The sequence below is a fragment of the Bombina bombina genome, chromosome 5 (genome assembly GCF_027579735.1).
Source record: "Bombina bombina isolate aBomBom1 chromosome 5, aBomBom1.pri, whole genome shotgun sequence".
Lineage (NCBI taxonomy): Eukaryota > Metazoa > Chordata > Amphibia > Anura > Bombinatoridae > Bombina > Bombina bombina.
The window spans coordinates 921798270-921813535 of NC_069503.1; the positions used below are offsets into that span (position 1 = coordinate 921798270).

Genomic DNA, 15266 nt, shown 5'->3' on the forward strand with positions numbered 1-15266 from the left:
CAGTCGTGATGTTGTCCGACTGAAATCTGATGAACCTCAGTGTTGCTAACTGAGGCCAAGTTAGAAGAGCATTGAATATTGCTCTTAATTCTAGAATGTTTATCGGGAGGAGTCTCTCCTCCTGAGTCCACGATCCCTGAGCCTTCAGGGAGTTCCAGACTGCTCCCCAGCCTAGTAGGCTGGCATCTGTTGTTACAATCGTCCAATCTGGTCTGCGAAAAGTCATTCCTTTGGACAGATGAACCCGCGACAACCACCAGAGAAGAGAATCTCTGGTCTCCTGGTCCAGATTTAGCAAAGGGGACAGATCTGAGTAATCCCCGTTCCATTGGCTTAGCATGCATAGTTGCAGCGGTCTGAGATGTAGGCGCGCAAATGGCACTATGTCCATTGCCGCGACCATTAAGCCGATTACTTCCATACACTGAGCTACTGATGGGCTTGGAATGGAGTGAAGGACACGGCAAGCATTGAGAATCTTTGATAACCTGGACTCCGTCAGGTAAATCTTCATCTCTACAGAATCTATAAGAGTCCCTAGAAAAGGGACCCTTGTGAGTGGTAACAGAGAACTCTTCTCCACGTTCACTTTCCACCCATGCGACCTCAGAAATGCTAGAACTATCTCTGTATGAGACTTTGCATTTTGAAAACTTGACGCTTGTATCAGAATGTCGTCTAGGTACGGAGCCACCGCTATGCCTCGTGGTCTTAGTACCGCCAGAAGTGAGCCAAGAACCTTTGTAAAAATTCTCGGTGCCGTAGCTAACCCGAAGGGAAGAGCTACAAACTGGTAATGCCTGTCTAGAAAGGCAAACCTTAGATACCGGTAATGATCTTTGTGAATCGGTATGTGAAGGTAGGCATCCTTTAAGTCCACTGTGGTCATATATTGACCCTCTTGGATCATGGGTAGGATGGTCCGAATGGTTTCCATCTTGAACGACGGAACCCTTAGGAATTTGTTTAAGATCTTTAAGTCTAAGATTGGTCTGAAAGTTCCCTCTTTCTTGGGAACCACAAACAGATTTGAATAAAACCCTTGCCCCTGTTCCGTTCGCGGAACTGGGTGGATCACTCCCATCACTAAGAGGTCTTGTACACATTGTAGAAATACCTCTTTCTTTACTAGGTTTGTTGATAACCTTGACAGATGAAACCTCCCTTGTGGAGGAGAAGTTTTGAAATCCAGAAGGTATCCCTGAGATATAATCTCCAACGTCCAGGGATCCTGTACATCTCTTGCCCAAGCCTGGGCGAAGAGAGAAAGTCTGCCCCCCACTAGATCCGTCTCCGGAAAGGGGGCCCTGTCTTCATGCTGTCTTAGGGGCGGAAGTAGGCTTTCTGGCCTGCTTGCCCTTGTTCCATGACTGGTTGCCTTTCCAACCCTGTCTGTAACGAACAGTAGTTCCTTCCTGTTTTGGAGCGGAGGAAGTTGATGCTGCTCCTGCCTTGAAATTACGAAAGGCACGAAAATTAGACTGTTTGGCCTTTGATTTGGCCCTGTCCTGAGGAAGGGTGTGGCCCTTACCTCCAGTAATGTCAGCAATAATTTCCTTCAAGCCGGGCCCGAATAAGGTCTGCCCTTTGAAAGGAATGTTTAGTAGTTTAGACTTAGAAGTTACATCTGCTGACCAGGATTTAAGCCATAGCGCTCTGCGCGCCTGTATGGCGAATCCGGAATTCTTAGCCATAAGTTTGGTTAAATGCACTACGGCATCCGAAACAAACGCATTAGCCAGCTTAAGGGTTCTAATCTCAAACCAGAATGCCGCTGCAGCAGTGACAGGTGCAATGCATGCAAGAGGCTGTAATATAAAACCTTGTTGAACAAACATTTTCTTAAGGTAACCCTCTAATTTTTTATCCATTGGATCTGAGAAAGCACAGCTAACCTCCACCGGGATAGTGGTACGCTTTGCTAAAGTAGAAACTGCTCCCTCCACCTTAGGGACCGTCTGCCATAAGTCTCGTGTGGTGGCGTCTATAGGGAACATTTTTCTAAATACCGGAGGAGGGGAAAAAGGCACACCGGGTCTATCCCACTCCTTGCTAATAATCTCTGTAAGCCTCTTTGGTATAGGAAAAACGTCAGTACACACCGGTACCGCATAGTATTTATCCAGCCTACATAATTTCTCTGGGATTGCCACCGTGTCACAATCATTCAGAGCCGCTAACACATCCCCTAGCAACACGCGGAGGTTCTCAAGCTTAAATTTAAAATTTGAAATTTCTGAATCCGGTCTCCCCAAATCAGAACCGTCACCCACAGAATGAAGCTCTCCGTCCTCATGTTCTGCAAATTGTGACGCAGTATCAGACATGGCTCTCGTGTCATCGGCGCGCTCTGTCCTTAACCCAGAGCTGTTGCGCTTGCCTCTTAACTCGGGCATATTGTATAATACTTCTTTCATAACATTAGCCATATCATGGAAAGTGATTTGTAAGGGCCTTGATGTACTTGGTGCCTCAATCTTACGCACCTCCCGAGCGGGAGACGAAGGTACTGACACGTGAGGAGAGTTAGACGGCATAACTTCCCCCTCGTTGTCTGGTGATAATTTCTTTATCGGTACAGATTGACTTTTATTCAAAGTAATATCAATACAATTGGTACACATATTTCTATTGGGCTCCACATCGGCTTTTAAACATAATGAACAAGCAGATTCCTCTGTATCAGACATGTTTAAACAGACTAGCAATGAAGCTAGCAAGCTTGGAAATTACTTCAATAAGTTTACAAGCAATATAAAAAACGCTGCAGCGCTTTTTTTAAAAACACAATTGAATAACAAAGAACTAGTTCAGTTATAGTCAACAATTCTTTAAATGTATTAATTAGCAGAGGATTGCACCCATTAGCAAAAGGATGATTAACCCCTCAGTACCCAAAAAACGGATATCAAATTAAGATTTAACGCTTTTATCACAGTCAAACACACTGTCACAGGTCTGCTGTGACTGATTACCTCCCTCAAAAACGAATTTTGAAGATCCCTGAGCTCTCTGGAGACGTCCTGGATCAAAGAGGAAGAAGCAGGAAGACTGTGCTAGAATTTTAACTGCGCAACAAGGCGCTAAAAAAGGTCCCTCCCACTCCTATTACAACAGTGGGAGACCTGATATAACGGTTTCTATGCAGAAATATACGTTAGCCGTATGGAAAAAAAATCATGCCCAAAAAGATGTATCACCAAAGTACCTCACAAAACGATTAACATGCCAGTAAACGTTTTAAAAAACAACATTTCAGATGCTGTGTAAAGTTATTACTAAGCCTGCTACCAGTCGCTTCTACTGCAGTTAAAGCTCACACATTATATTAGTATTAACAGTATTTTTTCAGTCAAATTCTAGTCCCTAGAAAATAACTCTACTGTGCATACATTTATCAGCCTGATACCAGTCACTACTACTGCATTTAAGGCTGTACTTACATCATACGGGTAACAGCAGTGTTTTCTTAGTCAATTCCATTCCCAGAAAATATTGTACTGCACATACCTCATTTGCGGGAGACCCCGCATGCTATTCCCATTTTCTGAAGTTACCCCACTCTTCAGAATGTCGAGAACAGCCAGTGGATCTCAGTTACGCCTGCTAAGATCATAGAAAACGCAGGCAGTTTCTTCTTCCAAATACTGCCTGAGATAGAAAAACAGCACACTCCGGTGCCATTTAAAATAACAAACTTTTGATTGAAGAATAATTAAGTAAAAACTCCAGCTCCTCTCGCGACCTTCTTTGTTGAGGGTTGCAAGAGAATGACTGGATATGACATGTGAGGGGAGGAGCTATATAGCAGCTCTGCTTGGGTGATCCTCTTGCAACTTCCTGTTGGGAAGGAGAATATATCCCATAAGTAATGGATGACCCGTGGACTGAACACACTTAACAAGAGAAATGAATATTGTTCCCCTGTTGGTCATCACTTCACCCAGACTGGTCACTCCATCCTTAACCTCAGGATTAAAATTCTTAAAGGGAATTTCAAAGACTCATGAACGAAAGACATTTGAGATGAAAATGATCACACATTTCAATACCATAAATGAAGGACCTAATGTAGACTCTGGCTTTCTCACACACTACCATAACTTTCTATAATCTCTCATCTTATTGTCCTATATTGGTTTCTTTTTCCTTTTGTTTTTCCTCCTCTGTTTATTTATTCTTTCTGGCTATTCTCAGCTATTTTCTCCTTCAGACACATTCTTTGCTTTTTATGACACCCCTTTCACCCCCTCCCTCCCTTCCATTTGTTGTATGTGATGTGTATCTATATCAGATTGATCAGTATTGCTTAAGACCTGAGGAAGAGAGGAAAACTCTCTGAAGCTTGTCTTTGAAATATTATGTTAGTCCAATAAAAAAAGGTATCACTGCATACTGCAATACTTTGTTTTTTGAGCATCTTATCTACTGGACTAACACGGCTACTCCAATCTTCACGATAGATAAAGATATACACACAAACATATACACACACACACACTGTATATACACCTACACACATACACATATTGTGCAGCCACTTTAATTTTTATTAGGTACAGCTACCAGCCTCTCTTAGCCTTCAAAACAGCCTGAATTAGTCTAGGCATGGATTCAATAAGATGCTGAAATTGTTGGAAATATTGTATACCATGAAGACATGAGTGTCACAGGCAACTCCTGGAGATTCGATGGAGGTGTATGCCTGCAACGAATAGGATTGAGATCTGGGGACTGAGCGGGCCACTGCAGCAAAGAAAAGTCATTGTCATGTTCCAGGAACCGTCCCATAGTGATGCGGGCTTTGTGCACAGAGCATTATCCTGCTGGAAGTAACCATCTTCCTGAGGATAAAACTGTAAACATTAATGGATGCACTTGATCAGCAACAATGTTTACGTACATTGTGGCATTCAGACGTGTATCTAGGGGTATAAACAGACCCAACATGAACCAGGAAAAAAAATTCCCCACACCATAACACCGCCCCCCACCACCTTGCAGAGTTTTAATTAGACATGACAAGTCCATGGATTCATGCTGTTTTCGTTAAATTCGAAGCCTGCCATCACGCACTAGGAACTTCGACTCGTCAGTCCAAGCTACCTTTTTCCAGGCTTCGATGATCCAATGCTGGTGTTGTTGTACCCACAGAAGGCATGCTCTCTTGTTCTTCTCTGATAACAACAGCACCCAACATGGCCGTCGGCTGTTGTAGCACATACGCAACAAGGTGCGCCTAGTGGTCCTTTGTGATATGTTTTTCTCAGCACCAAGGTTGAATTCAGATCTGATTCGCAAAATTGTGGCCAATCCGTTTGCTTGCACAAGTCTAGCAATCCTCTTCTGAACTCTCTCATTAACAAGCATTTTTCTTCTGCTGACTGGATGTTTTTTGCTCATTGCACCATTCTCGAAACACCCTTGAAACTGTGGTACGTGAAAAGTTCAGGAGTACTGCCGTTTCAAATATGATCCGTCCAGCACTTCTATCATGCCACATTTCAAGTCCATTAGATCACTGCTCTTCCCCATTATCGCTGCGATATGCACGCTTAACTGATAGTAGGAAGGTTGCTCTACTGTATTCATACGAAAAGCATGGCCACATGACGTGCAACATAGTGGAACAAACTATTTGTGTGCACAGCAGGGCCCTACAGCGTATGTATGTATATATATATATATATATATATATATATATATATATATATATATATATATATATATATATATATATATATATATATATATATATATACACACACACATACAGGTGGCCCTCGTTTTACAACGGTTCAATTTACACCGTTTCAGAATAACAACCTTTTTTTCCAGTCATGTGACTGCTATTGAAAATCATTGAGAAGCAGTGCATATATTAAAATAGCCAGTAGGTGGAGCTGTCCGCTTGTGTTGCAGCAAAGCCAAGCAAGCTGAAATTATTCAGTTTAGCCAGACCTGAGCTATCGAGCAGATTTCAAAGGAACAAGATCTTCCTGTCTATAAATCAATCCAGATTGGAATGCATAGAAAGAACTGTTTGTAGAAAAATGCAAGTGAAGTCTGTGTTGTGTGATTATTTTATTAGGTTTATAATGCTGTTTAGCAAATGTTTTTGTTCATTTAACTTAGTTTAATTATATATTCTGTGTTGTGCGATTATATTATTAGGTTTATAATGCTGTTTAGCATCTAAAGTCTTAATTTCAAAGCTTTAAAAATAATGTATTAGGTGTTACTTATGAAAATTTTGAGAGGGGCCTGGAACCTCTCTCTCTCACGTCCCATTGACTTGCATTATAAACTGGGTTTCAATTTACAACGGTTTCGATTTACAACCATTCCTTCTGGAACCTAACCCCGGTGTAAACTGAGGGCTACATATATATATATATATATATATATATATATATATATATATATATATATATATATATATATATATATATATATATATATATATATATATATATATACACACACACATACATACATACATATATCCATACACACACACATACACTTTCCTAGCCGTTTGACTTGTTATTAGATTTTCAACCCCTCTGATGAAGCGCATTTGAGCATGCGCGAAACGCGTCAGATCTAGCACCCCTTGCACACCTGTGTTAGTGCTACTCACTCTGTATATCGAATAAAGTCACCTGGCTTCAAATTCCTGAGTCCTCGCCTTCTTCCTTGTAATATATATATATATATATATATATATATATATATATATATATATATATATATATATACATACATACATACATATATATACATACATACATACACACACATACACTTTCCTAGCCGTTTGACTTGTTATTAGATTTTCAACCCCTTATGTAGAATAATCCAAAACATTAGGGAGCTAAGAATAAAAAAAAAAAAAAACATTTTAGGAACCATGACTCCGTGGCACCTCGAATATGCAAGATCTTACTTTACATTATTATAGTGAAGAACTAAAAACACACTTGAAAGAGAAAATACATGGAGAAACAAATGTATTAAGAATCCCAATGACATGGAAGTCAACATTAATCTTTCATGATTCAGATAGTGAAATTTGATAATTGAAGTTGTGTTTTTTTTTCCCCATCTACACTGACACAAATGTTTAATTTTGACTTGTGCCTTCTCTCTACGGGCAGTGTAGCACAACCTTCTTGTAGAAAGAAGCTGTGCTTAGTTTCCCAAAGTACTCCCACCACATATAAATATTATTAGATTATTACATTATTATTTAATACTCTCACATAATGAAAAGCTTGAGAATCACATGTATACCAGAATTTGAGAAATTTGCTTTGGAGTGGACCTAATAAACTGAATAAAAAGGAGAAATCAGATATATTATTTTTGCTTTCAGAAAAAAAAGAAGCGGTACTTTTACTGGATGCAGATACTACACATATTTGGAAATATAAAGCAAAGAATAATTGCAGATAACGCACAATGCACACATATAGCCATTTACTTTTTTATTCAATACATTAAAAAGGTATAGAAAAGTCAAAATTGAAATTAAAAAAAAAATTCAAATGCATTCTTGTATATATTTTTTTTTTTAAATAGAAGCATTTTTGTAATATACTTCTATTAGAAAACAAATAAATAAAAATGAAAAGATCCAAAATGAAAAAATGTTTGTCACCAAAGTTCCCTCTCTTCTTGGTGATTGTAAACTTTAATAAATTACTGCCCAGTATATAACAGTAATCTTTAAAACAGGGGCACTTTAATTCATTAACATTTTGAAAGACGCTTCTTTTTTAAAATATTTACCATTGAGTTATGGTAAATATTGTAGCGTTCCTTTGCCCGCATCTCATACTGTATTTAGCAGACCAATGACAAATCTGGCTTCCTCCAATCGTTGCATGCCCCACGAGATGGATGCCATATGGGGCATGCAACGATTGGGGGAAGCCAGATTCGTTATCAGTCTGCTAAATACAGTATGAGATGCGGGCGGAGGAACGGCACAATATTTACCATAACTAAATGGTAAATATTTTAAAGATGAAGCACCTTTCAAAATGTTAATGAATTAAAGTGTCCCTGTTTTAACTTTTTCCCGCTGTTAGGACTTCCATGCTGTTGTAACTGCACTGGGCTTTAGCGCCATTAGGACACCATAGAATGCCCTAGCTCAGAGCTTTCCAAACTTTTCATGTTGGTGACACACTTTTTAGACCTACATCATTTCGCGACACAGTAATTCAGTTGTGCTAGCAAACAGGAGGTTAAACTAACTTGTTTTAAGAGATACGGACACATACATAAATTATATAATAACGACATTTATTTACAAGTACAGTATGTATGTGCAAGAATTTAAAAAAAAAAAAGTTTAATAACACCAATAGCTACTTACTATTTTAATGGGATGTATGAGGTTGCTGGGATGAACACAGTTTCTGAATATTTAGTGGAATATTAGATAAAGGCACACACATTTCATCATCAAGCATTTTTAAGCTTTCACTTCCTATCCATATATCAAGCGCAGGAGCAGCAATGCACTACTGCAGGGCTCGACAAACCCAGGAGCCTGGGAGCCACTGGCTCCTAGAATTTTACCCCTGGCTCCTAACATTTTGGGTTATTCCCCATATATCTATATACATATCCAACTGTCTGGCTCCTAAAAATATGCCTGGCTCCTAATTTTTTGAACATATTCATCAAGCACCGACTACTGGGAGTTAGCTGCAAAAAAAACAACACTTTGACTTCTGACTTCAGCTCAGCGTTTAAGCTGCCGCCCTCAGAGCTCCATGAGTTTGACTGACCACTACCCGCGCTGCAAACACACTGCTGTCCCACTCACTGACTACATGTGCAGTCACGAGCTGATTGAGGAGACTACACGTGCAGTCAGGAATCAAGAAAGAAAAAATTGGGGTTTCATTTGCCGTTAAAGGGACAGTCTAGTCAAAATAAAAAACTTTCATGATTCAGATAGGGCATGCAATTTTAAACAACTTTCCAACTGACTTATTAAATTTGCTTTGTTCCCTTGGTGGTATTTTTGAAAAGCTAAACCTAGGTAGGCTCAAACTGATTTCTAAACCGTTGAAAACCGCCTCTTAGCTCAGAGCATTTTGAAAGTTTTTCACAGTTAGTGGAGTTATTTAGGAGTCTATACTGATTGGCTAAACTGCATGTCTGTCAAAAGCACTGAGATAAGGGGGCAGTCTGCAGAGGCTTAGATACAAGGTAATCACAGAGGTAAAACATTAATATAACTGAGTTAGTTACGCAAAACTGGGAAATGGGTTTAAAGGGATTATTTATCTTTTTAAACAATAAAAAAATCTGGTGTAGACTGTGCCTTTAAATCTTGAAATGATTTCTGAGTTTGCCTGTTACACAATCAATGGGATGTACACTCAGTTTACTCTGAGAACCATGTTACAGGAAATGTAAACAGTATACTCTGAGTGTACTGTCAAGTCTGTACGTACAAGCAGTAGCAGGAACTAAATCCTACATTGAATGTTTTTTGTCTGTAAATTTCATCTAATTTCTGTGTTTTTTTTAATATAATTTTTTTGTTAAATGCTAGTGGGTTTTGCCCCCAGTCTGCTATGAGGCTAGCTTTCTGTATGGGATGTGTACCAAGTTAGAAACTATAAAAAAAAGTGACCATTGATGACACAGATCCAAAGTAATATAACATGCTAGATTTACAAATTAACGCTATTTCGGCTTCTTATTTTGAAATGCAATATATTACTTTGCACATCAGTAAACAAGTCTACAAACATGTTCACTGAGTCCACAAATAAATTATAAATGATTCTGTGTTTATTTACCCAGATAGCAATAACCAACAGGAGAGAATGTGGGCTCAATTCCCAAGCAATACTATATTAAAAATAAGGTCAAGTAGTGTTGAGGGGGTCAGTCCACAACAACAAAAAAGAGACAAAACAACAATTTATGGGTTAAGCAATCACAGTACCAGATTCTCCTCCCTCAAATTTACTTGGCAAGAAGTACTGAAATCATGGTACAGATTAAATTAAAATGTGTTTCAATTCAACAACTTGGGAATGGGGATTTGAACCTTGAATAGTATAAAAAAAAAAAAAAAAAAAAAGAAATTCAAGTAAATGTATATTCTCCTTTTACATTTCTTTGTCATTTTTACTGGCTCAATTAAAGGATTCCAAAACTTTGTTTTTTTTTCTCCACTTAACACCCTAAAATCTATTGCCAACCACTTATCTATTAAAAATTATCTGATTGCAATCTAAAACGAGTATTTCTTGCCTTAGAAAATGATATATAAAATCCTTGCAATCGTGTCACCGCAGCCAAACCCCCTTTTTCAGTGCTGAAATTAGAATAGAGTTAGTCCAATCGCTGTGCTCTTGTGTGCATATAATTATCCAAAGGATTCGTCATCGCGCGCATGCGCAAATCATTCAGCCGTTTATCGCATGCGCATATTGCCCATCTGATTACAAACGCCATTACATGCATCTACTGGCATAACGCATGCGCATTATAAAAACTATATCCATTACATCGGTATTCGATTAAATCTCGTATAAGTCTGTTTTACGATCCCAGCTTGATAAAGCAATTCTAAATTCTTATTTCTATCCCTAATTTATGGGTGTTTTTTGCACGTCTCTTCTCAACACACGAACTAGATAAGCAAGCTATTGTTTGAAATGTTAGTATTCATTCCATTCCAAGCTTGCTGCATTGAGTTCGTGTGTTGCAGGAGACATCATTTTACAGGTAAAATATGTATTGAATTGCATTTACATTTAACGGTATATAATAATATATCTTGTCAATTTTAAATTAATAATATATTAAATTTAAATATGAGTTTCTTTCATCAAATTATTTAAACATTTAAAAATATTAATTCTGAATGCTCGTTACTTCCAGGGGAATTATTTGCGAGTAGGGTCGCTAGCTATTAGTTATTTCAAGATCAAGATAGATGTTTTTAAGATATTTAGATGCTTGAGATATTGTATATATGCTCGTTATTACTAGGGGTATTATCGCTGCTAAGCTCACAACTTACCTGCTCGAGAACGCTGAAACATCTGTTGAGAATGCTCGATTACTGCGGTCTGCAGATGAAAAGGCTGGTGACGTTTTGGATGACGCGCAAAAATAAAGCGCATGCGCAGTACGGCGGATTACGGCCATATTGATAACACAGGTTATCAGGCACAATTGGTTACGGCGATCGAAACTAGTAAGTGTGGGTTTGGAAATATATTAATTTTCTGCAATGAATATACAGTAAACAGTTAATATTTTTTAATTAAAGCATATTAACAATATGATTTATAAATATGTTTTTTTCGTTTCAAATAAAGTTTTTGCCAAGGTTTAGTGTCCCTTTAAGACTCAAACATTAGAAGAGAATTATTACTTGCTCGTATTACTTTAGGGTAGGCCTCTCATGTAACTGTATTACAGAATTCAACACAAATTGAATAGGACTAGATACAAAAAAAAAAATCAACCAAGGAAAAGAATGGTGCTGATAATGGTGCCAAAAGTTAAATAGTTTTTAGAATAGTATTAACTATATTATTTTACTAACCCCAGGTCTACTCAGCAGTTAACCTGTATGTATTGTAGAGAGATATTCTTGCTAAAAATGTCTTGAAAAAAATGTAAACAGTACAAAACAACTAGCCACAAAGAAGTTGATACATTTGGTCAGGTTGCTGCTCACTTCTATAAATGAGGCACATATGTATTATAATAATAACAAACACACATGGATGTACAGGTATGTAGGACAATGGGCAGTCTACTAAATAACCAAAATCATGAAAGCTCCTCAACCAAATATAGGTTAAGCATGCCAGAAGAATGCATAGACCTAGAAAAAAACTGAACTTGAAAAAGTAATGAGTCAAAAAGAATGATATATCATGCACACTGCTTAAAGTAAAAAGTCATATTAATGGTCTCAGGCTTCTACTTTATTATAATACAAAGGAATTAAATAACTGAGTAAAACTGTGGCATGCAATAAAATAAACACTTTTCTGAGAATAGGAAGTTTACATGTAAAATGAAGAGACAGTTTTAAATAATATTGCTTAGTAAAACAAGAAAAAAATAAACAAAAATGTAAGACCTTGAATCTTAAGAAAATAAATCCATATAGGTTCAAATGAATTGTTATAACGATAAAAACATAAGCAACATCCTGTGATCTCTTAATTAGAAACTATCCTAAAGCAGACATTCAATAGTGCAACCAAAGATTTTACCCTCTATAGCTTCAGTTACAAAGCTATAAAGAATTGACAGCTGGTATTCTAAAAAGTAAAAAGGTATCACCTACAACCTGTTCATTTCCTAGACCTCTACAGAATACTGAACTTTCAAACAATCAGCACTTATTGGATTTCTTTATCTAGCAGAAGCTACATGTTAGGATGCCATGTCCACCCCAGTTATTAACAATATAATGCAATTGTATGTTTACCAAAAGTATTAACTCTGTTAAGTGAGATTATATATATATATATATATATATATATATATATATATATATATAATAATAATAATAATAATAATAATAATAAAAACAGGGTGTCACAGTGCTTATAGGACTTTATCATTGTAAGGATACAATAACCCTAGAATAGATTCATTCAAGTATGGCTCATAGTAATTCTTTTGGTCATGCATCATCACAGACTAGTAGTGATATTGGAAATTTATTAATGAAACGATCTAAAAGTCAATGTTGCAAATCTTACGATAACAGTGCTGTTACATGCTTGCTATAATAAAATGTATCATCACAATGTACTAAATATAATTATCTCTCTGTGATCAACAAGGTAATAACTCGATCTAGCAAGAATGACATAAGGTATACCGACTTAGCAAATAGCTAAATGTAACACCGTAAGAACTAACCAAAATTCATGAGCACATCTCAGCTTTCTTCACCTAAAATGATTTCACAGCAAATTTAGATCATCATCCTAAACTGCATAAGTGCTGCGAGGAAACTACACGGACTTTTAGCTCAATGAAGCATTCATTCAATGTTGTGCAGCTAAATGTCAGCTACTCATTCATAAGGGTTTACTATAACGTCAACAACATGCACTGAGCAACGTCTACTACTACTTATTAAAAACGTCAATTTAACAGTTGATCAAATGGAAGTGCAATAATGACTCCTTAAAAACAGTTTGCTCCGGGTAATTATTAGACTGGGGTCCCATCCCGTATAGCAGTACAGTACACTAATATTATATATATATATATATATATATATATATATATATATATATATATATATATATATATATATATATCAAGTTGAATTAACCCTTTGGTTGCCTCCTTTAACAACCAAGTAAAAGCTTTTATTTAAATAATTAGTTTAAGTTACTTACTAGGCTAAGCTAAAGGCTATAAGAATACGTTTCTCCAGGGTTAGCTTGAAATACGTTTTTAAACCATTGTTCATTTTAAAGGTATAGCTAGGAGGAGCAATAAAAAATCCAGTTCCCAAATAGATCCCTTGCTTATCTCACCTGCGATATCTGCCAGCCATCCTGCGCTGTACAGCAGAGAAACTACCCTCACTGTGCGGACACTACAAGGAGAAAACCACTAGCAGGTGCCCTGGGCCAGTTTGGTATCATATCCCAAATACTCCTGTTCCTAGTCCTTGGTTCACTGGACAATGGCGCAATGACAGCTGCGTCACGGTATCAACGGCTCCAGCCAACCCGTGCCCAGCTGATTCTACTTTTGCCTCGAATAATCTACCATTTGGGGGACACAAGCATCAGAAGGGGCTATGGGAGGGGTCATAGATGAGGAACCAATAGAATTATAGATAGAAAAGGGAGGGACCAATGAGGATAAAGAGGCGTATTAGGCGGAGCTGAGGTTGCAAACTCTCTGTTTCCCGCGTTGTCTTTATGCAGTTTCTGCCAGAAAGAGGGTTTTGAATCTGTTGAACCGTAAGGTCTGTAAACCGAACCAGGCTCACGTGAAAGTAACGGAGATCCGTTCAATTTTTTTCCGTTTATTCCTAACGATATGGCAGGGGGCATTCTCGTGACAAAATCTGCCATTTGAATGAGAGGGAGCGCGCGGTGATGTGGCACCGCCCCTTGCCATGGTTGGTACTTGGCACAGCACAAGTATTAAGTCCAGGAGATTCAGCAAGCTGTCAAAAAGTGGGGCGGTGCTGACAGGAAGCGGCGGGGTATGACTAAAGAGATGTCAGATTTTCCCTGGGCCGAGCTCCACGTTTGCAAGCGTCAAACAAGCGGTTTATACAAACAAAATTTGTAAATACTATGACTAACGCAGATGCTCTCACGTTGTCACTTGTAGAGTCTGTTCCGGGCGCCTGAGATGACAACAGACGATCTTGTTTTCTACAGACATTTTTAAAGCAGATAGTGATTTTCACAGAGAACGTGCCTGCTTTTCGGCTGCCGCTGCAGAATTCACACCATGGTTACAAGACGATCGTACGGATCATGTACAGTCACACATAACACCGCGCATTTGATATCTAATAAACATCAGCTCATCTTTTAAACGTTGTAGTCTTACGAGTGTGGATAGACTTATTTATTTGCCACCTATAGGATCAGCTAAAGGAATATAACAGTGAAAATTAAACCTTATTCAGAAATAACATGTGAATTTACTTTATTTGTTGAAAGGTAGCAACGTGTTACTGGGAGCAAGCTGATGAATGGAGAGTGGACTGCAAAGCTGTATCATTTATTGTGGCAGGTGCCCCTAAGCAGATCTCTGTTTTGCTATTCTAACTGGAATAGTAAAGGGGCTTCAGAAAGAGAATTGTTTAAAGTGATAGAAAACTCCCCGTTTTAAAAACAGATCTAGAATGTTAATGATATTTTAGATGGAGTTTAATTTATCAGTTGCAAAGAAATTGTGCTATAACTCACTTTTTAATATATATATATATATATGGTAAAATCTTAGTTTAGCGTTCCAAATTATTTTCTCAGCCGTATCTCGTTATTTTCCTACAAAAATTGGTGTGAAGATATTATATATATATATATATACACACATATATATATATATATATATATATATATATATATATATATATATATATATATATATATATATATATATATATATATATATATATATATATATATATATATACACACACACACATCTCAACTCTCCCTGAAGTTCAGGGAGTCTCCCTGATTGTAATAGCGGCTCCCTGATGC

At 37.6% G+C, this 15266-nt stretch overlaps 1 protein-coding gene across 1 annotated transcript in view; it reads right to left on the bottom strand.

Moving 5' to 3' along the window:
* The window catches only part of MYBL1 (MYB proto-oncogene like 1), a 397408-nt gene extending 383569 nt beyond the window's left edge, over positions 1 to 13839 (bottom strand). Inside the window, exon 1 of the mRNA XM_053715092.1 lies at positions 13566 to 13839. Coding sequence (XP_053571067.1) covers positions 13566 to 13585 — 20 coding nt within the window. The 5' untranslated portion in view covers positions 13586 to 13839. The remainder of the gene's footprint in view (positions 1 to 13565) is intronic.
* Positions 13840 to 15266: the final 1427 nt, after the last annotated feature.